General features: G+C 41.7%; 1 protein-coding gene across 6 annotated transcripts; it reads right to left on the bottom strand.

The window, feature by feature from the left end:
* Positions 1-71: 71 nt before the first annotated feature.
* LOC135491028 (proton-activated chloride channel-like) lies at positions 72-23,367 on the bottom strand. Of its 6 annotated transcripts, none has more exons than XM_064776656.1 (6): positions 22,521-23,367; positions 18,349-19,553; positions 2,747-2,821; positions 2,298-2,526; positions 1,687-1,837; positions 72-1,339 (listed from the first exon to the last, which is right to left on the bottom strand). In XM_064776656.1, the coding sequence occupies exons 2-6, from the start codon at positions 18,962-18,964 to the stop codon at positions 1,028-1,030; spliced, it is 1,383 nt and encodes a 460-aa protein (XP_064632726.1). In that variant the 5' UTR covers positions 18,965-19,553; positions 22,521-23,367; the 3' UTR covers positions 72-1,027. The 6 variants fall into 6 exon arrangements, with proteins under 6 accessions (XP_064632726.1, XP_064632724.1, XP_064632722.1 ...); XM_064776654.1 differs by having other exon boundaries at positions 18,349-20,247; XM_064776652.1 differs by lacking the exon at positions 22,521-23,367 and adding an exon at positions 22,050-22,374 and having other exon boundaries at positions 18,349-20,247.
* Positions 23,368-23,398: the final 31 nt, after the last annotated feature.

Genomic DNA, 23,398 nt, shown 5'->3' on the forward strand with positions numbered 1-23,398 from the left:
TTTTAAGACCGTTTACCTAATCTTCAGCTCATTTGAAGATTATCTGCTATAATTGTGACTCAGAAGCGTGCTCAGAGAAAAAGTGCAATTTTATTTCGAAAACCTAAAAAACATTGACATATACACCGATTCACATATTCACAATGGACTCGAAGTGAAAAACATCTGACAAAACTATGTGCGTAAGGTCAAAATGTTTCATGATGATAATTGTTTCATGAACAGTCATATCTCATTATCACGTTACGAAACATCACTGGACTGGCACTGACAGTTACAATGTCTCGAAAATACATGTAGTGTGAAACCCACGAACCCAAAAACATTGCGAAAGAAAAAATTCCGATCGAGCCTGAAGTTGGTACCTTTTACTTCTCGATCCCTCGCTCCTGATTCTCGGCTGAGGTACTTTGATATTCAAGGTTCTCAATGTAATACCCAAGTCAAAGAAGAAAGAAAGGCTCATCAACATTCATTCTTGATGTAACGATACATCAATGAACCATTATCTGCGACGAATAAGAAGTTAACTATACCCCATTATTTTCATAAGTACATTGTACAACAATAAGGTAGGACTCGTAAATTCAATTCCTTTTAGAAGTACACAATGCATACAACAAAAGTTGAGCAAGTATTTATGCGGTAGTGAAACCCGTTTCGCCGCGTGACACAGTCGAATCAACTTTATTTGCCAGTAACCGTTTACGAAGTCCATTGGCGACACCAACGTCATTTTAATGTTGAGAGGTCGTTGTACCAGTTTCACAATCAGGAATCGGGTTTTGAGCTATATGAGATAAAGGGAGTCTCTAGGCAGGTGCCAGGTCAGATTAAGTTACACGAAGTCGTCGATATGTATCATTTATCGGCACTATTCATGTATGGGGTATATATATTCTTATCACCAAATCATACCTAACCCAATGCAGTTCCCTGACTGTGTGTATTAGTCACTGAGGCCACAAACTGGACCCCCTAGCTCCTGCCTACAGTCGCCCTTAAAAAGTCCATCAGGGCTTCTTCATCATGATTCTGCCTCCATCTCCGACTGCTGTGATTGCTGTGACTGCTGTTTTATCAACATAGCGGTCCGTTTCAAAGTCTTCCTCCTTTGTTTATCTTTCTTCATCCGCTTGAACGAAACCTGAGCTAACTGGTACCCTTTATGTAAAGTTAAAAGCACACCACATAAACCGGCCCCTATACTCCAAGGGGTAGTGGTTGTCAGGAGGTAGGATTCCTCATATATGTTATCCTTCCATTCGAAGAAGATGAAAAATAAATGCTTTTTTAATTCCGACTCGGGTCGTCTGTCGTGGTGCTTCACAACACTATACTGAAACAAAGAAAGATACCGAGATAAGCACAGACACTCGACAAGATAGGATTTCTTCTTCTATTTGTTTGTTAACTCCAGGAACTGCTCCTGGGCCAATGTTGTTTTTTGGTAAAGTGATGTTTGGTAGACGTCTTCCACGTAAGCCACGGTTTGATTCGAGAAGAAAAGACCATTCACATACAGTCTACCATACAGCATAGATCTAGACCAGTATCAATCTGTGGCACAACTGCACCGAAGCATTACCAACTTTCGTTCCCAAAAGCTTGAGTGACTTATTCTGAGATGTGACCGCAAGTTGTTTCCAGTCACTCTGATGATGTTACCTGAACTCAATCACATACCTCTACTTTAAAATCAGTATATTTCTCGTTGTTGAGTTGTTGTGTCTTCTTCATCTGTAGCTTGATCCACATGCGGAGACCAGACGACAGGGCATAGGTCGGTTTGGTCCGGTGCCAATGCCCAGATAGGGTATTTCTCTCTTGAGGTGAGCTGCAAGAATAAATGGTCATGAATAGCAACTGAAATGGTAATTTGGTAAGAATCAAAAGGGCCCTCCTCTCTGGCATAATGATAAATCAGATGATTTCTGCAGTGAACTACGTCTCATCACAAAATGCATGGTGCCAAAGCATCTTCCATCGGTTTACGGTGATTGATCCGTTCACGCTGCATTACTGTGATACATCGATGGCCTCCTCCACTGCAAGATGTCAGCACTAAGGAACTGTTGTCAAAAGCATCCATTAACTGGCAAGGAAAAGCACTTTGTAGAAACAACTTAACACAGCTCTTGTCTCAGGTATGTCCTATGAGTTCGAGCTCACGTATTGAAATCGGTGATAAGTGTCATGGGATTTGTGGGTCCACTTTTTTAGAAGAGACAATCACAAGATGGTTCATGATACATCAACTGCTCGTACCGCGACCAGAGACTGAATAATGGCTCTACCTTTTGTTAAATTGATCCCAATCTGGAAACACGTAGTAACTGACTGTATAAAAGTCCCTGGTCTCGTCTTCGAGCATGAAATGAAAGAAGACGGCCTCCCTCTCAATGATCTGGGTGGGTCCCCGGAACATGAGGGCGGACCGCCGGATGGATGGTACGAATGGATCATCGTATGTCATGTTTATAAACGTACAGTTACGCTGGGTGAGGTGAAGGTCGGAGAGCCGAACTGGAAGGCAAAATGACAGTGAATAAACAGTATCAGTCCAGCAGCCTCTTGAGTCATTCCTCTCAACCACGCTCAAGTATATATATGTGCTGAATTGAAGCAGGGATATACTGACTGCAGAGGCAATGTGAACTTTCCTCTTTCTGCTACGTGGCTGAAGGCATGGCCATGTCTCACCATTTGAGGTGACTCTGTCGCTGAATTTATGAACATGTCCTACCTTTTGAGGTGACTATGTTGTTGAAGTAATGCCAGCATGATAGCAGTTTAGCACCGCCTGGGAAGATTGCTATACCTAAAAAGACATAAGTGGAGATGACATTATAGACACAAGATGTGGAAATAAAATCTGGATGATATCACTGTCAAAACTTCCCTCTTTGCCCATCTGGGGATTCATCAAACGATCAGGTAAACAGGACTGAAAGTGGAAGTATGTGTATCTATCTGTCATCAGGGAGGAGTGGTTGGATCTGCAAGACATTTCGGCCATCGCACTTCAGGAATCATAGCCAAATGGGAATATCTTTGTATGAAGCTGGGCACTCAGTTTGTTGACCGTTACATCCTTGGTACTCGCATGGGGTCGATGATTGGTCTGGCCTAGTGAAAATATTGCCTTGGGAACACCAGAGAAGGGTTTATGAGTCGCCTGAGAATTCAGACAGACGGTTACTTTTATCACCCAGACGGTGTTAGCGGAGTATAAGTATGATCATTCCCCGGGGAAATATGCCGGTCTCACAAGCCATGATCGTCGAGACAAAGGGTCATGTCAGTGGTATCCAAGGTTTTACATGTACATCGTTTTCTGATCTTTGAAACTGGGGAATAATGACTTATCATAATTATAATCACTGGACAGAGTTAGAATGTGCCAAGTCTATTCAAGTTTCATTCAAATAGTTGTTATTTTGTATAATGTGTGGTGCCAACTTCCACACTTCGCCATTAAACACTGTTTACTTGGAAACGAATGTACATTGCGATGTTACAGTGGTAGACTGTCTGGAATAGCTTTATCTCTGGGATATATAAGATTGCTTAATGCCTTGAACGTGCTGCTATTGATTGAGAATGGTCCCGGGAGACTCCTGACGACTTAATCAGGAAGCTCTAGACGCACTGCAGTACATGTAGTTGTTTTTGAAACTTAAAAATGGATAATTATTTAAAGCGAAAATGAGAATCTCCTCAAACAGTCTGAATTTATCGACAAGGAGAATTTCATTGGTGCTGTGCACAAACTCAGTTTTATTTCATTTTTTTCCTTTTTTTGGGGGGGGAGGTGGCTTCATTTTGCTAGTAACTATCCGTTACCAGCTAACTATTTTTGAAGTACATGTGATTCTTTTTCCAATCTGACGAACCCTGAGGCAATGATTGTTTCCCTGACATCTGCTCCCAACAAATTATAAGGCAAACTTTTAATTTCATCATCCGTCACCCATCATGACCTAACCATCTCTCATCCACCCAAACATGAAATCAAACCTTTCATTTTAGTTACGGCATCTCGTATTTCTTGCACAATGAAATTCTATCACCGATAACATCGGCTCCTAAATCAGTTTCCCAATCATCAGGTTATATTGCGGATGAAACATCGTTAAGGATCAACCAGATTTATAAATTATCATTATTTGTCACACTCGGGAGAGCCTCCGGCTAGCGAAAGAACACGGGTTTATTTATTGCCACTTTCGTGTCAAATATCGCGATAAAGCAATGAGAAATTTCCGTTAACAACTTACAACAAATTAGGTGTCTGTGGCATTGTGCGCATTCAGAATGCAAAACTAAACAAGGCAATGCAAACTTGAAGTTGACTGAATAACAGTCTTAGAGAAGATATCATTGATGTGATAGATATTTTAATAGAATAATACTTTAATTTTACATACTATTTGTATTCAAATTGTGCAACCCTATCTGCAAACGACACCATTTCCACGAGGAACGTGACGTGGAACGGGAAGATCAATCTGCTCATGTCAGTGAACTCGGTGTTAGCAAAACTTGAGCAACCAGTTCCGACCAAAATCATGTACGATGACAAGCTGTCAAATCGAATTTCCAATTGTCATTTACTAATCATGCATTTCACGATCAACTACAGACGCATCCTTTCCATTACCTGTAGACACACCCCTGTTGTTTCAATAATTACAGTTTCATAAACTATTCATCATCTGCATTATACACACACAGTTCTGTAGTCTTATTGACCATAGACGCTGGAAGTTTATAAGTTTTATTGCATCAAATATTAATATTCCAATCATTTACGCTCCTGGTAAACACATGCATACAGCTGTTCCAATTCATGCAACTCTGCATGCCATCTATAGACTACTGCATCATTTCCAATTCGCTCCTTCTATAACCTATAACGCACTTCGGAATCTCAATCTGTCAAACAGAGAAAAATATCCGTGCAGTGTTATCATATTTTTTCATAATAATCCACCGAGATCGATAATCCCAATCAGGATCACTGGAGGAATGGAAGCATCACTTACAGATTTTTTTTACCAGCAGGATATGCGAATATGCAGGATATGTGAAACTGCTACAACGACCTCTCAACATTAAAAGGAGGGATGATATAGGACGTTGGTGTCGCCAATGGACTTCGTAAACGGTTACTGGCAAATAAAGTTGATTCGACTGTGTCACGCGGTGAAACGGGTTTCACTACCGCATAAATACTTGCTCAAATTTTGTTGTATGCATTGTGTACTTCTGAAAGGAATTGAATTTACGAGTCATACCTTATTGTTGTACAATGTACTTATGAAAATAATGGGGTATAGTTAACTTCTTATTCGTCGCAGATGATGGTTTGTTGACGTATCGCTACATCGAGAATGAGTGTTGACCAGCCTTTCTTTCTTCTTTGACTTAGGTATTACATTGAGAACCTTGAATATTAAAGTACCCCAGCCGAGAATCGGGAGCGATTTTTTTACCAGCAGAGTCATACGAAAATAGAGCAACTTCAGCATCGCCGCGATTATTGAACTCGTCAAACCTAATGCCATCTTCCCTGAATCAGACACAAAGTTGAGGAGGCCAGATTTATCTCAGCTGGCTTCCATCAACTATGATTACAAGATGTCATATGTAACATCCTATAACCAGACGACTCTGACTGTTTAATCGAACCACAGTAATCTCCACGTTGTGGGAATCAAGTAGACCAAATATACCATCATTTACGACAAAGTATGCTCTTCCGATTGATGCGTTAGACACATCCATCAAGGAAGAGTCGATCATATTCTCTTTAGACATCACATTGGCTCTAAGAAGATTTATACCATGACAGTTACAAATTGAATTAAGTATGGGTTCGATTCTAACATCGATTCACCGATGGTACGTATCATGCAATGGCATACAGAACCGTGCTCCATCAGTCTCATGCATGGTATGGGCAATACACGCAAAGGGGGCGAAACCCATCGAATGCAGCTCGATAAGAATCACGCCAAATCTAACGAGATCCACACGAGATCAGATACGAATTGAAGCCACAAAGGATACGCCAATCAAATCAAACAACGGCAGGCCACAGATTACCACATATCATAGTACGATAGGGTGGCGAATCAACTCTATCTCGACCGTAGGGACTGCGGAACAATTAGCTTTCAGAGAACATACAGCAATAGCAAAACATCAACCGGCCAGTCATCAGCTGAAGCATCCGAGGACGTCCCGACAGCACTGTAAAACAATTGTCACATCAGACCGAGAACTTGACAACGGTGATTTCGCAAACTGCATTCCCTCACTCTCGCACTCTGAGTTAGAAGTTCTTTAATTTGAACTTTAACATGTTTGGAGCACTTTTAGAATGTGATAGAATAGCCGCATCTTCCATTTTGTAGTAATTACAGGCGAGTAGATGGCTCAGTGCATGTTTAATGAACCCTTGAGTGCCATTCCTCTTCGTTCCAGAGCCATTTTGTTCCGAAGCTACTTCAGTCTTCGCTCGTCTCTGTAAACAGTATGGTTATATCAATAAACGGGGACCTGCACTCTAAAATATTAATTGATGTTTGCTTGATCTTCTCGACTTCGACTTGATTTCCTGCCTTGTTTGCCACCTCCTGGTGTGACCTTTTCAATTCCTCCGCGTCCAGCAGTCCGCCATGACAACGTCACGTATATCACATTCTCGTTTTACTGACTTGCGAGTGTCTCCGCCACACCAGCTGTTTTCGTAGCCTCGACCAGCGTAGAAAAGAAGAAGGCTTTGACAAGGAGGTTCAAGTAATTCATCGTTGGGATGTACAGCATGACCTGATCTAGAATGTGGATCACGCCATTCGCACCAATGTTTTCACCACACATGATGTTGAGGGGACTGCCTGTCGCCACCAGGAGCTGCAAAGAAGTATCACTGACTATACACTATGTAACGCCAATTGGCACCATTGCATTATTAAAAAAGATTGTGCATATCATCTGTTAATGCAATGTCATTTGTGAATGCAAATTTTCGATGTCATAAGCTGTTATCAGTTACGATGGAAAGCATTTCTAAAGACTCTGATAATTAACTGAGCTGGCACATAAAGGAAAATGACCAGTCGGCACGGAATACTGTAATTACAGAAGATTTATCCCCATCATATCGACTATGGGCAAATGGACTATAGATAATTAAATTCCGAGTGCCATCTCCAGTCGCGTAATTCTGCATGTAAAGAATAATAGCCATATTACACTACAGTGAATCATGATTTTTAATCCCTCCGTGTCCAGTTGAAACATTCCTGGATTTGGTCCGAGCACTAACTTCTGCCGGTCATCACTCTTGTCGTCCCGGTATCCTTTTACTCTTGCTCTGCGGTAATAAATCGCTCAGTGACCTTCGTCGGAATGGGTCAGATGGGAATCAAATGGCTCTAATGGTCATTGCGTTGTGTCAAACATAAAACTGTATACTCTCATTCGTCCTGTAACATATTTTTAAACAAATCAATTCGTAGATGTTGCAATTTGTATGCTTATGCCTCCACGGATACTCTATAGCAACTTAAAGACGCCCGGCCCGAGATTTCTAAAACTGATCGATCGGTGGTCTCATGATTAAAAATACTCTTATGTCATACATTATGCAGAACATTTATCATCGGGCTCTGTAGGAAAAAGCTCCGAGCAACACCCCAGATCAATGATAGATAATCCTGGGACTGGGAATTGATGCCAACGATAGGCAATCAAAGAAGATTTAAGTTGTTGCTTCCAGTTTGTGCTATATATCCACTCCTTGAACATTCAGTTCTTTCTTAGGCACACGAAGTAGTTCTTGCTTGCTAGAATCAAGGCCTATTGGTTACTCATCGTCGAGGCCTATGTTATGTGCAATATGAATCCGGTATTCATGTTATATAATACTTAGTATATCAACTGGCGAATTTGGCTGCCTCATGGCATTCTCGCATTTCCTACGCTTCGTGTTGTTGAGATGTAACCAGGTCACAAGTATACAGTTGGTAAGTTCGATTCCATTAAAAGAATTTTTGTTCACTTATCATTTGTTCTCTGTTATTTCTATATTTGTTCCATCGCAGCTAATTTGATTGTTGAATGTAGCTGACGTCTAGAATACTGAGTCCTGGTAGTTCTTTGGACACTTATTCGCGTTCACATCAATTGTTCATGTGGCCATTATAAGGCGCCAAATTAGATAATGCTGAAATTTATGGCTTTTCTTCTCCTTCGAGTTCCATTTTCTTGCATTGTCTTTCCTAAGCGTCGTAAATCATGAGAGAATCGGATGCTGGGTATTCTCAACCACCAGTAGCCATTCGCTGTTTACCACTCAGGCGGACTAATTCCAATTCCATTTGGTATAGGCGGTATGCCAAAATCGGTTTACCCGACAGATAAAATGTTGACCACCCGTTCACAAGGCGACCTCTGCAATATCTGTAACGTTTCTCTTTCTGCTGTTGACACAAAACCGATACATTAGCAAGCGAATGTATCCACGACCGAATCCATGACCGTTTCTATTCGTGCTGCGAAAGCTCTTTGCTTGCGTTGACCTATTTGTACATCTAAAGGTAAAACCTTGACAGTAAAAAAGAACCCTGACCACACCAACATGAGAGTGGTCAAAACCATCCACAAAATGGAGTCAGCTGGACGACCGCTCCGGCATCCATAATCGCATCTCTGCAGAGAGATCACTGCACCAATAAAAATGCCATTACTCATAACTCCTCGGAGGACAAAGCTTTGATATTGAGGATTGGACTCCGAGAATTTTTTCTACCATTAAAATGTAATTCCTCTGCGGCATCCTCGTCGTAGCCATAGGTGTACGCATTATTATTATTGGGGTTCGGTCCAGGTTTTACTCAGCGAAACCAAATAGAATCATTTTGTTGTCAGATCATTTCCTTAATTTTCAACTGAGTGTGATCTACATGTACTCCCATTCATTTGCCCGTTTTTCTACCATGCTAGCACTCTGGCAAGCTATTCCTTTCTCCCTTTGTTTCAATTGTGTCAGATATTCCATTTCATCCGTCTCTTCCTCGGCTGACTCTGTTGGTATGCCTGGGACCATCCTCTCATAGGCAGTAATCGAGCCTCAAGTACATCTCTCGGATGGGAGAGTAAATCTTCTATTCGTTTATCATCGGTCTCCAGGGAGTCCACCCAACAATAGACAATAAATTGCTCCGCACAAATAAGTGAGTAATGAGCGAGTTGGATATTGGGTCTCGTTGCTGGTTACAAGTTGACAAGGTTGTGCATTACACGAATGGACAACTTTTACTATGGTAGTATCACTTGAAGGAATATTTTGTTCAGACTCGGGTAGCTGGTTAGATCGACAAGCCCGTCCCTCTACAAGATGTATAGCTGATCGGAGCCTGTTTCAATGGGCTAGCCGCTACTAATTATACGTATATGACTCTACAAGTATTCCGCGAGAGCATCTGACGTCATTCTTCAATAACCTAAGAAAAGTCGTCCACTCGTGAAAGTGTCCATCGCGTCTCTTTCAAGCCATGAGAAAAAAGCCTTTGCCGATATTCTTGGTATAAGTCAAAATGTCCCAGTCTCGCCAGTGGTGGTTCTTTCGTTAAAGGTTCTCGTGAAATTACAAGTAGTGATAATCTGTCAGAGCATGGTCAGATTTGATGCGGTTCATTCCGTTAATTTGTCAGTCCAATCCCATTTGATGATTATTGTGTTTGCTGGTCGTCTATCACATTAATCTGACAACTCGTCAAAGGGATATTCATTCAGTTTACAATAGAATAGCTTCAACTGACAGCTCAGCAGCTATTGATTTGATTTACGGAAACAATCAACCACACCCATAATTTGTATGGATTTGTTAGGACTGGTGTTGTAATTATACACTTGGAAGAATTGCTAGACACGCAGCGCCGATTATCAGCTCAGCTGAGAAAGTTTATGACACAGACGACAGACGGTTTCGAAAAACCTCACAGGTTTTGACCGAAATAGGTGAGGTTCTCTCGTTTAGTTAGTACAGCATGAAGAAACAGTACAACTGTATATTCAGAGGGCGTGAACTTGAAGAGAAGTTCAAGATTGACAAAATACTGTCTGCCAATACTGTATTTACCTCCAGATTTTAAAACATCAGCCTATCCAGGTACTTTGCCATGTATCGTACTGTTCATCGTATTGAAACGTGCAAAGTGCAGTCTCGTCGCATGCATCCAGGGTAAACATCCGATAACCTTTGAAGATAGCAACGCTATTGTGTACCAAACCCTCTATGTTGTGCATCTCCCCGGATTGAAACCTTGCATCATGCATTCATGCACGTTCTTCATGCACAGCCAACCTAGTTATACCAAGTCGAACATGGCCAACTGTCAAACAATCTAAATAAATCGCTAATAGTATCATAACTTGTGTGGTACGGAATGCGAAAGGTAAATTGAATTAGATGTAGTTCACCTGTCAGAAATAACGAAGGTAAGAAACTGACCGTTTACTTGCATTTTTCTTCATCCTTTGAAGATACCTTTCACCTGCTTTAAGGATAATTATTGAACCATGAATGCCTTGGCCACATGAGCTGAAACCAACACAAGTACTAGTTCTGCAAAAGCATGATTATTGAACCATGAATGCCTTGGCCACATGAGCTGAAACCAACACCAGTCCTAGTTCTGCAAAAGTATGATTATTGAACCTTGCAATGCCTTGCCTGGCCACATGAGCTGAAACCAACACCAGTCCTAGTTCTGCAAAAGCATGATTATTGAACCATGAATGCCTTGGCCACATGAGCTGAAACCAACACCAGTACTAGTTCTGCAAAAGCATGATTATTGAACCATGAATGCCTTGGCCACATGAGCTGAAACCAACACCAGTCCTAGTTCTGCAAAAGTATGATTATTGAACCTTGCAATACCTTGCCTGGCCACATGAGCTGAAACCAACACCAGTACTAGTTCTGCAAAAGCATGATTATTGAACCATGAATGCCTTGGCCACATGAGCTGAAACCAACACCAGTCCTAGTTCTGCAAAAGTATGATTATTGAACCTTGCAATGCCTTGCCTGGCCACATGAGCTGAAACCAACACCAGTACTAGTTCTGCAAAAGCATGATTATTGAACCATGAATGCCTTGGCCACATGAGCTGAAACCAACACCAGTACTAGTTCTGCAAAAGCATGATTATTGAACCATGAATGCCTTGGCCACATGAGCTGAAACCAACACCAGTACTAGTTCTGCAAAAGCATGATTATTGAACCTTGCAATGCCTTGCCTGGCCACATGAGCTGAAACCAACACCAGTACTAGTTCTGCAAAAGCATGATTATTGAACCTTGCAATGCCTTGGCCACATGAGCTGAAACCAACACCAGTACTAGTTCTGCAAAAGCATGATTATTGAACCATGAATGCCTTGGCCACATGAGCTGAAACCAACACCAGTCCTAGTTCTGCAAAAGCATGATTATTGAACCTTGCAATACCTTGCCCACATGAGCTGAAACCAACACCAGTATGATTTTCTGCAAAGGCAAAATCATCCACTAAATATTGCATGCTTCTAGTATCATAATGTTGCAGAAATGGGGAAATGATACGATAACTTTGGCTTTGATAAGAATAATATGATAGTGATTCGGTGGCGATATGAACTTCATTGGGTCAATTGATACGACAAATGTAAGAACATCATGACTTACTGATGTTCGGTATTGCTGCAATGTTCTGGTAAGAAGTCTCATGTCATCTGTGTTTTCCATATTCAGTAAATGATCACCATATCACGCTTTTCACCATTTGAGATTGACCGTATAGTATATGCTCTCCGTACACTGTTCAAATCTACACGGAATGCACAAAACGAGAAGCGAAATTAACTTTTGTCATAACATAAAATGAAGGATGAGTGTTAGTCAGAGACCTCCTCCATCATTGCTCTTCCTGTTACTGACGGCAGAAACATGTACCGGGGATTATAATGGGGTTCTTCACGGAATAGTAATGGACTTTTTCTCAATGCGATAATGAATCTGCAGTTATCCTGACAAATTGGAAAATATTTCTGCTTGTTTTCAATTCGTGTGAACCAAATTATCTTCTCAGGTTGTGTGCATTATATGAATCAATGTTTGAATTTAAGAGAGATAGATTGGAACTGAAGAAGTTTTTAACTCCGCCTCTGCATGATTGGGTAATTTCTTTAATTCATTTTGAAATAGTTTGCATTGGTGGGAGCGGAGTTAATAACTAGCACTTGTTTGAGGTTGGTGTTTGATGATAAGCTCCCAAAGAATGAATGAAACCCCTTTAGCACAAAGAGGGGCCGCTCTGTTCGCATACTCCATGAAGGCTAAACATGCCTAATAAACATTCCCATCACCATGGTACAAGCAACATCTTCCCACAATGATTTATTAACACTTATATCTCCTTGAAACTGACTATCTTTGCCTCCAAGCATAATTTCGTTCGTATCTCTAAATCCATTTGGTTTATGTTGAAGTCCGGGGTTCTTGATAAGAAAAGTAGATTCCAACAGCTGAGAAGGTTCCTGACCCTGCAAGCACTATCTATCCCATTAGGTAAAAAAAGTCGGGAAAACGACCAAGCTCAGCTAAAGAGCGGGCAAAATCAGGTCTATCATTGATACAAAGTAGAGAATCATTCCGTGCAGGAAAATCAGAATAAGAATTATCCTTTTCAAAGGGAAATTCATATGTTTCCGTTGTCTTCCTGGTCTCAAAAGCGATCATGCTCGCTGATCTTGCACTTGTATCAAAAAAATGTAAACAAATGAAGATGGGGTGCATTCATTTGTGTCTGTCGAGCGAGAAGCTCCTCCAAGATAACCAACAAACTGCCAACCTGCTCATTTCATTGCTTTAAAATGTTGTAGTCTGCTGCTCGCGACGGGTTCTTGTCCTCCCTCAGGCCGATGGAAGAACTGAGGTGAACACAAAGAGGTAAAGAAACTGGTACCCGATTTTATTTCGAGATTCCAAGCGTAACATTTTCGTTTATATGCGTGAGTGCAACCGTGATTCGGAACTTGCTGGATGAAGGGTCCTCGATAGTCAAGCTACCTGGTGAAGTATTTAACGATAGGGTTGGAGTTAGCATCAGTGTAGTTACAATCGGCGGAACCCAGCCGAGAGTAGTCTTTTCCACTTGCTGACTATTCCATAACTGCCTATACAATCGTTTTCCTCACCCAAACATTCAGACGTGTCCTAACAACAGCCAATAAGAGCATAACACGCGTGTTATCCAAGGACCGGCAAGGTGACGTGGCCAAGTTATAAAACAAGGGTCAAATTCTAATGACATTGACGTCAGCTACGTGTACGTTGTGCAATAACACGTATGCAAATCCTATAAATATCTTATGATGGCCTGATGTGCTAATCCGCCTACATGTAAGGCGATCTACTTATTAAATACCAAATACATAAAATAACGGTCGCCAATGATATGTGAAACCTGAAGTAAGCCTAGGCTTATCATATAACACCTTAAGTCAAAATGACAGAGCATGACTCTGTAACACCTTCCCCCTTACGAGAAGACCTTGTCCACAAGGTTGATTGTCCATGTTACCTTGATTGTTTATACAAGTTATACCTAATACCTAATACCTAATACTCAATTGTGTGACTATCAATAAATGGTCAGACGGCAAATTAGGAAAAAGGTCGAATGTACAACATCACGAATTCATTTAAAGGTCAAATACACCACTGGATCTGGAGTCAGGGATGGTAAATTTCCGATCTGAAATCTTCTGTCAACGTCCCACATGTCCAAAGGCCAGGAATCTTGGAATGGACAGAACTGAACTGATATATTGTTCACGTACGCTATGGTACCCAAAACTGTTTTGCTATACTCTCTGACACAGTCATCAACAGTTGCATCCCTATCCATGTGTAGAGTCGCTACCGATGGCAACGCAGTTCTGGTATTTGGGGTTGTACGAAACAGATTTGATGAAATGCAAACTTGTTTCAAATTCCAACTAGGTGACAAATCCACGATATAATCAAAATTTAAATCATTACACTCTATCGCACCTTTTCCTTTTTCCATATCATCACAAGCCGAATCTTTCTCACTAGAATTGCTAGAGTCAATCACACTTTCGACCTGTACCATCGGCCGCTTTTCGACCATCTCCCTGTAACAAGGAGGTGCGATCGCTTGTTTGAGAACATTTGGCGTGTCCATAGTCGTTGAATATGTGCGAGGGTCGGATGACGATTTGGCGGTATTTTTGTCGCCATATTGCTGTGAATGATAGCCAATGTCCGTCTTTGACTGTTCCTGGTCGATAAAAGAGTTAGACTTGAATTGAACCGGTTCAAAATTTAAATCACGTCTGTCATACGCTGGCTCTTTATAACTTACTTTAATGTCGCCTTTGCGCTTCCCCGCACTGTCCTTAATTCTTTTCCTTTCCAAATAGTCGGCCAACCGCCTTTTGTCTCTTTCCCGTTTACGTATGGATTTGCGGCGATTAGCAAATAGTACCGGTGAATTTTCAGAACTCTCTTTAATGACATGGTCCGCTTTCTTCCAATGAAGTGTTACAGTGAATCCTTCAGTGTCCACATGAAAGTTCCATTCTGACTGGAGAACATGCAATCCAAAGGTCCTCATTGAAAATTCTAGTTCTTTCGGCAGCTGAACAGTCATTTTTCCTGATTTTCAAGCCTATTTTACCACACAAACTTGTCTCGTACTGAAGACAAAGAGCAATCAAGTTACTGAACTAAATCGAATCGTGCTGATAACGCGAATTATCCTTTTTATAAAATTTCAATCCCCGTACTGGCCACCATGTTGTAGTCTGCTGCTCGCGACGGGTTCTTGTCCTCCCTCAGGCCGATGGAAGAACTGAGGTGAACACAAAGAGGTAAAGAAACTGGTACCCGATTTTATTTCGAGATTCCAAGCGTAACATTTTCGTTTATATGCGTGAGTGCAACCGTGATTCGGAACTTGCTGGATGAAGGGTCCTCGATAGTCAAGCTACCTGGTGAAGTATTTAACGATAGGGTTGGAGTTAGCATCAGTGTAGTTACAATCGGCGGAACCCAGCCGAGAGTAGTCTTTTCCACTTGCTGACTATTCCATAACTGCCTATACAATCGTTTTCCTCACCCAAACATTCAGACGTGTCCTAACAACAGCCAATAAGAGCATAACACGCGTGTTATCCAAGGACCGGCAAGGTGACGTGGCCAAGTTATAAAACAAGGGTCAAATTCTAATGACATTGACGTCAGCTACGTGTACGTTGTGCAATAACACGTATGCAAATCCTATAAATATCTTATGATGGCCTGATGTGCTAATCCGCCTACATGTAAGGCGATCTACTTATTAAATACCAAATACATAAAATAACGGTCGCCAATGATATGTGAAACCTGAAGTAAGCCTAGGCTTATCATATAACACCTTAAGTCAAAATGACAGAGCATGACTCTGTAACAAAAACACCAGCAACTATAGCAACGTTGGCAAGAACAGAATGACTAGCATATCACGTTGAATTTCACACTTGCCTTTTCATTATCATTGTAAACGACTTGGTGATCTTTTCTGACATGTTTGACACCGAGGGAGTCTGGTGTTTACAATTTCATCACTACTAATCTACTAGGTTGTCAACTACTCTTGCTGGTTTGGTGAGAGAGCGTCCCTTACTACCGGTCACTTGGGACCAATTTGGGCAGATGGGCTCTCAATTATGCATGCTGTCGTGCCACATTTGAATTTGGGTGAGAAGAAAAAATGTCAAACTGACCACCCCGACCATTCTGTTATTATCACGCATTACCAATTGACAGCGTAGGAATTTTAAATGGAATGAGAATGGTCTATCTCCGAGAACTAATGTGAAAGCAAAACTTTAGCCATGAGAGATACCATTAGTGATAAAGTTATGAAATTGCACCATAAAATATCATGATGGCCATCACAGAGTCGTGAGGTGGTTAAACGATACCTCTATTTACTTTGATCCGACTCGGAACGTGGATGTCTTAATTAACCACAAATAAAGCAAGGGGGTCTGTATCCAGTTTAGGTGAGTAATGGGCGCGTTGGATAATGAGGATGGAGGGGATAACGACCTAATGCTATCAGAGGTATAACACACGAGACCACTTTCATTACCCTACGGAACAATCAGTGAGGGTGTTCACGTATTGGGATGAGTTCCTTTTCTAGGCTGAGATAGAAGACTGGTGATGGCTTTTTAGATGTCATCACTTTCGATGATGGTGAAAATAACCACATCACCGGTGCCTAATCATCATCACAGTTGTAAGATCCACATTCGTGACGAGTAGAGAGAGCACTCTTTACCAAGAGCCAATGCACAACCATATTTTACCTTGAGACCGCACATGCTTTAATTGCCTTCATCAATTTAAACTTTTCAATCTTCTATCACCTGCCCTATCTTCGCTAATGACTGTAGATTAACAAACAACGTAAGCTTTTTCAATGTCTGCTGATGATAGATGCGACATATTATGTATATATCACTTGATGATTTATATCTCGATCGCCCAAAACCTGATTAAAATTTGCTCGCCTTATATAAGTACATTGTAATTAGGACAACGCTGAGTTGATGGCCGGGTGGAACAGAAAATGCTCGTTTCATTACCCAATAAAGCATCATATTGTTAGACGGGGCCATCAAGTGTGAATAAGGGAGGTGGGAAAGTTGTTAAATATCCCTCTTGGTCATCATAACCATAAGATTAAATGTAAATCTTAATAACGAGCAAGTATAGCCCATGAGTATCAAGTTAGTTATTGATAAAGGGGAAACTGCATATCTGATGAGGGTAACGGGAAATGAATGGTCGCCTGTCTACACATGTTCCCTTATCTTTGCTTTATCCTTTGTGGGGCCACTGTACTTCTGGCACACCATGCCGGAATGTATCCAGAATGATCATTGAGTCAACTGTTAGCCTTGAACTCCAACAGAGTCGAGCCACCCAGTCTCAGCAACGAGCATATTATGGGCTCTGTTTGAAGAAGAAATAACGTTAGTTCATCTTGTCTGGGTTTATTATATGAGAAAGAAAGCCTTTTTCATTTGTTGAACTTATAAAAAATGATACCATTGATTACAATTGGAAGGAAGAAGAAACGCCAGAGTAATACTCTGAAACTCATTTGTATCATATTCAGCGCAAACATTGGTAGTAAAGGCCAAATTAGCCCATTACCAATGTCGTCTGCGAAAAGTGTATTTACTACAGGGAAGAATCGGAAGATGCACGCTATTGCTCAAATAATGTACAACGCTAACAAATCAACTCAACATGGAGCGCACTGTTAGGATGCTAACTATGATCATGTCTGTAACTAAATATTTCGCCATCAACAATTTACTTTGTTAACCAAATAGAGAAAATAATGATATGCAACTTGCGACGGAATTGCTGGTGCTGGAAGTTAGATGAATAGACTGCATGAACTTAGTATCCAGTACGGACATTCGAGAGCGGAAACTTGGTCTGTTAAACTAGAATGCAGTTTAGTGGCCTCTGGTCTACCAATGTATGCAACTGTTCATCCGCGGGTTCACCAGGAACAAATAGCTACATCAACAACGCTAATGGATTTCTGACACAATCTATGTTTGTGCGAAGTATAGGCAATGGACAACCGACACTTAAGGTGCGGGTCCTTATACTCATGCTAGAGCACCGAAGGTCCATCGCTGCATCGTCTGGAACGCTCGACCGGGCAAAACATGGTAATGGACATCCGCTCCAAACCTGCTATGGCATATACAAGCAAGAAGAGTTTGACAGAGAAAGTTATCGTTTGTCACCAAAGCTTCATTTCGTGGCTGGTGCTTTCCACCTGAAACAGCCCCAGGATATCCTACAGACGGCGATTGGGGCTTTTATCGTGTTTCGTGAACCGGGCCGTTTTGAAGGGGTGGGGAAACTCAAAGGTTATAATAATCAGAGGGTCAGTAGTGCTCAAGAACTGTCGCAATCTCGACGAAGCTTATGACTATCAGAGAGTGGCTGCGTCACATTCATAAGAAGGTTCATTGGGCGCATCTACTCCTTCAGGATAAAAAGGGAAACTGCTGAGAATGTTTAACGATTATACCAATTACCAAGTTACTAAGCTAATGTTCTCTTTTACGAAATAGGGGAAGTATAATATCAGTACTGTATCATACCACATCACAACAAATCATGGAAAGATGTAAACTTAGAGTAACCAGCCTAAAGATGTAAATAATCATTCTTACCTGGTGCATCGTACCGTTCCACTGCAGAATAATGGATAGACCGTACAGGATTGTTCATCGAATTCACCAAGTCGTAGATGAGAGCATAGGTGAAAACCACCGCGACAACGGCGAGCAAGATATATATAAAAGTGAAGAAAGTCCGTATACACTGCTGTCGTCTGTTGTTGATAACGTTAGGTTTTCCAACATACTCCGCTTCCAGTGGACCATCAACACTGAGTTCAGAATCTAACAAGTTGATGGATTTTTGTTTTTTAATGCAAGGTCGAGGATTTTTCCTTTCCTTCCGTTGGGTTTTGTCTGGGTCGATCTTATCCGCGTCTGCGTCTGGTATCGGCACGCACCCATCCGGCAACGGTGGCCCGTAATATCCAATGTCTTTTCCTTCTTTGTCTGGTGGTTTCCCACTATCCTCGGAGTCTCTCGAAGCCTTATTATCGTCCATATCACAGCCTAGAAGTGCAGTCTTAGCGTTGATATGGTTCCCCACGTTATTCGACTCAGGACAGAAACCCGGGTTACTCTCCGGCGAACTATCTATAAAATGCAAATCAAAAGAAACAGAAGGTGCCTTCCTATTGGTATGATTGGCTCTCAGCATGTGACCTTCCATGTTTTGCTATCAGTTGCGGTACACAGTTGGCGACACACCAGCAACTTATCTCAACTAACTTTCCGTTCCGTCAGATTCAAAGCCATTTCGGAGAAATTGATGAGATCTATCGCTCATTTATAATCCCTTGCAAACTCTGCTACCACAGACAGAGGTAAGCCACCTAGGTCCGAAGTATCTTGCCAGATAATCGTTTAGCTCGGTGTTAACAAGTAAAAACTTCCATTTGCACCTGCACAATACGCATTCCAAAGAAGATATCACAACAGGTTCATACCCGCTCAAGGTAAAGGCAATCAGTTACAGAAATTTTTTTTAAGAGGCGTCAGAAGTAGCTACAATCGTGTCCATCAGGCCCTTACATACCGATCGCCACCTCAATCCACCTTCGGGATCGCATGAAGGATGGTACTACGATCTAAAGAAAGTGGTCCTCTCATTCCTCCAAAGCTTGGTCCACCTCGGAGACTCGGAATAGTTTCGCGTGATTGCATTCACATTTCTTGCCTCAAAGCTTCGTTTACACTTGTTTGGTTGACGATGTACTATAGGGGCCTACGGGATGAACATTTCTTTCTTCGGTTTTCAACTGCAATGTAATATGACTTTTTTGACCAGGAAATGCTACTTTGCAATGGAAAACTCACGTAGATGATATCCCATTGCGTAGACAGTCGTAGATAACACCTAAGCAAATTCGTTAAGGAAAAAAATACACGTCGAAAGGCAGTTGTTTGAGACTAAACCTGATGATGCATCTGTTACTTACACCTTAGGCGCTTTCAGTGCGTGTGTGTCGTTGCTTATGTGCTTGGCGAACACACGCTGCTCTTCTCGGCCTCAACAAAGGTAAGGCTGGAAAAATTATCAGTAAAGAGCCAGAACAGTCCTGTGGCATCTGCTTATAATTCGTAAGACGTATATAGTCCTCCCAAGTAAGATGCTGCTGTTAACGGCAATCAAATCCTTTCCTTAAAAAGTGCAACGATGATGTACTTTTAGTATTCCCACGAAGTTAAGTAAAGTGGCATAAAAACCTTTTCGACTTGGACGGATGTTTCATCTTTCTCAAAGTTGATGTTGCTCAAGCCACGGTGTTATTTTATGCAACGGAGAAAGATTGGTTGTTTTGCCTGAGTAACAGTTGATCAATATTTCCAGTTACACTTGTGTGGTGACAACACGTCGTTCGAGATATAGTCCTTCAAGAAGTATCGAAGAGCATCTTCAACATCCATAATGATACTGTTCGGAACAAGGATGTATTCCGGAGGTACAAACACCTGTCGGAGAGACGCACAAGATTATCCCTGCGATACAAGTTCACATTTAAATACAGCACAGCGCAACCTTGTGCCAAGGTATCGAGAAAGCTATCAACATTGCTTGTTAATCCAACCAACCTCGTCAGGTTTTAGCTGTGCTAGGGTAACCGGTTTGTGCCTGTTACCCAGAGGCTGCAGAACATAAGGATGGATTGATGTTGGTTTCTGGTATCGCTTTATGGCTGTTTAAATGATTGAAGTTAGTGTTATTTCTTGCTCTGCCGGGCCAGGATGAGGCAGATGCCATACCTATAAGATACAACATGATAAATGTGTTACTGGCGAGCGTGGAGATGGGCCAGTGAAGTCAATAAAGAAGTGATCAGGTCAACTCAAGCATCGATAACGATCGACAGAGTAATTGATCAAGATTGGCAGTTATGAGGAGCCGATTGGCAGTTCCTGCTATGTGTTTTAAGCAGACTCATGAAAAAGTACATGAATTTATCGAAATAGTGCTTTAGAAGCCAGGATCGAGTAAAAAATTCGTTGGCGTCAACTTGTCTTGGCGTTGCTGAAGAGAAAACGCCTAACAAACAGTTGACTTAACTTCTTTCAATCATCTGACCTCTGGTGTTTTTCCTTGCGAAAATTACTAAAAATCACCTCTGTATTTCCGCTCAAAGTCCTTTGAATGGACTATTTGCCACCTGGCAACTTATCAATGACGGAAGCTGGTTTGTTGAGATTTCCTTAGGGAAATCATGATGATCGATGGTAAGCAAAAGACGGTGTGCCTGTCGGAGCAGCCCTGTGATCATTTCGTCTCCTAGAACGTGGGTCGAGGCGTATGGGGCAAATTATATGTTCCTTGGCGATATCCCCGTAATCTTCCGTCACCATTTCACCGATCAAATGCAAATCTGATTAATCGCCCATGTTTAATTCCCGAACGTGTCGTGATTCAAGATACTGCAATCGTAATAGACCACAAACGTTGGGGAGCTGGGCTCAGGCAAATCCTTATAGTAGTACGTTTTGGCAATTTACATGCATTTGCGGTGGGCTCTGAGCGGAAAACGACTCTTGAAGAGCCAATATGTACTAGGCCTACCTTGACCACCTTCGCGCTGGTTTGAAGTAAGATTGCTCGCACTTAAGAACACGTCACTTCTCAAACACACGTTTCGATGCCGTACATGTGCTCCATGTGCTTAATGAATTTCCCAGCTGAATTTACAAAATCACAAGTAATTATATTCCTTTTGTTTTAGAGTAACATGTGCTGCTGTGCTTGTATTGGAGATCATGCTCGTTATTGTCAACAATATAAAGCTTTTTAATTTTAATGATCCGCACAGCTGCTGCAGATGTATACACGCACGGTAGTGCGGGCCCAGTATATATCATTTCAATATCAAAAGCATTGTCTCAAACCGCTGATTCAACGTTCCTGCAGCATTGTATACAGGGTGTATCAAAAGATTTTGATATTTTGATAGCACACATACCGGTAACTCAGCTGCATTTTCAAACTATGTTGCATGGTCTTGTGGCCGAACCTTGGACCCTTTGAACAGAGGAGAACAATGACCGACCACGGCAACTCTCAGCATTCCAAAGGACAACAGACAGATAGACCAACATTCCTTCATGTCGTTAAGATATTCTGACATTCGGGCTGATAATTAAGTACACCAGGTTACTAGTAATACCCTGACTCTGATCCACCTATGCATCTATGATTGAGAAAGTAACCATCTCGTTACAGACACGCTGTGACAGATTCCCCATATGAAAGAGCAGGGACTCCACCATACCGTTCATCCATACAAGATGCAGATTTGCGTTAGTCAATTCGGTCCGACATCCAATGAATAATTCTCTCAGTTAAATCCCCAAACACGGATGTGATACACATACATGTACATATATATCCAAGATATCCCCAGTCTGGAAGTTCCCATGTGGCTGCGACCATCACTCTTGGCGTAGCCACTCACTCAGATATTGGTAACAAGTTCAACTACCCTCAAGCCCCTGGCCTGTCGGTCTATGGGCACCATTGGCTAGAAAGTATCGTCGAGATCAAAGGGAAAGCCGGCAATTACCATTGACTCTTAAGATAGGCAAATACAGGCCAGGAGTAAAATTGCCACTTAAAGATAGCACACAAATGAATACTTTATCCAGAGAAGATGTTCTCGTTCCATCTCCAAATGAATAAGTAATTCCCTGAAGCAGAATACATAGCCATCATACTCCAATTTGAAAGGCTTGCTGATACGTACCAGTGATATTGCCACGGGAATAACAGAGGAAGCCACTTTCAATATTTGTTTCGTGGCTTCAGAAATGAATAATCCTCCTCACGTTGACTCTGACTAAGAATCGCAACTGCGATTTCATGTTTTCCTGATGAAGAATTGGTCATATCACGTTTGTTGGAACGAAAGGTTAGAAGTTATCGACGAGTGGATCCACAGTGAACAACTGTAACACTCTAGATTGCCAAGAAGACAACAGAACAAAACAGAGAACACATGTATACCTAGCCTTCGACGAGCCAACAACGGGATAGAGATCTTCATCGTAGACTTAGATCTTTATCGTCAATATGAATGAAGTGACACTGACATGGAGGAGGTTTATGATATTCCTGTAATGACAGCTCCCGTGAGGTTATAGTCATAACGCACTGTCGGCACCACAGGATGAGAACAACGTTGTGAATTCCAAGTGCATGCATGTAGCTCCTCGAGAAGAGTCATAGTCACATCGCGCACAGCGTAGTTTGTATCGGCGAGTATGATATACATGTATTAGCATCTAGCGCTCCTGCCTTGAAAGGATAGCTAAAGGATCACGATCACGATAGGTTGAAAAGTAACGTTATCCTACGTAACACTACAAACACAGTCACCGTCTACTTACAGACTCGCCATCATTGCGTCGCGTTCTCCTGGCCTTGGGATAGCTTACCCCAACTCAGCTGTAATGGCAACCTCTCCTTTACCCTTCACTGAATAAAGCTCGTCAGTTCTTTGGCAATCATGATGGTTTTCTCCCATTGCTCTGCATTCGCATAATCATTTATTGATGTTGATGAAACATTGACCCTTGCACAGCTTGGCCGAGGTTGAAACGTTTGTTTGGCTTGGATGAGCTG

Source organism: Lineus longissimus, chromosome 7 (genome assembly GCF_910592395.1).
Source record: "Lineus longissimus chromosome 7, tnLinLong1.2, whole genome shotgun sequence".
NCBI lineage: Eukaryota > Metazoa > Nemertea > Pilidiophora > Heteronemertea > Lineidae > Lineus > Lineus longissimus.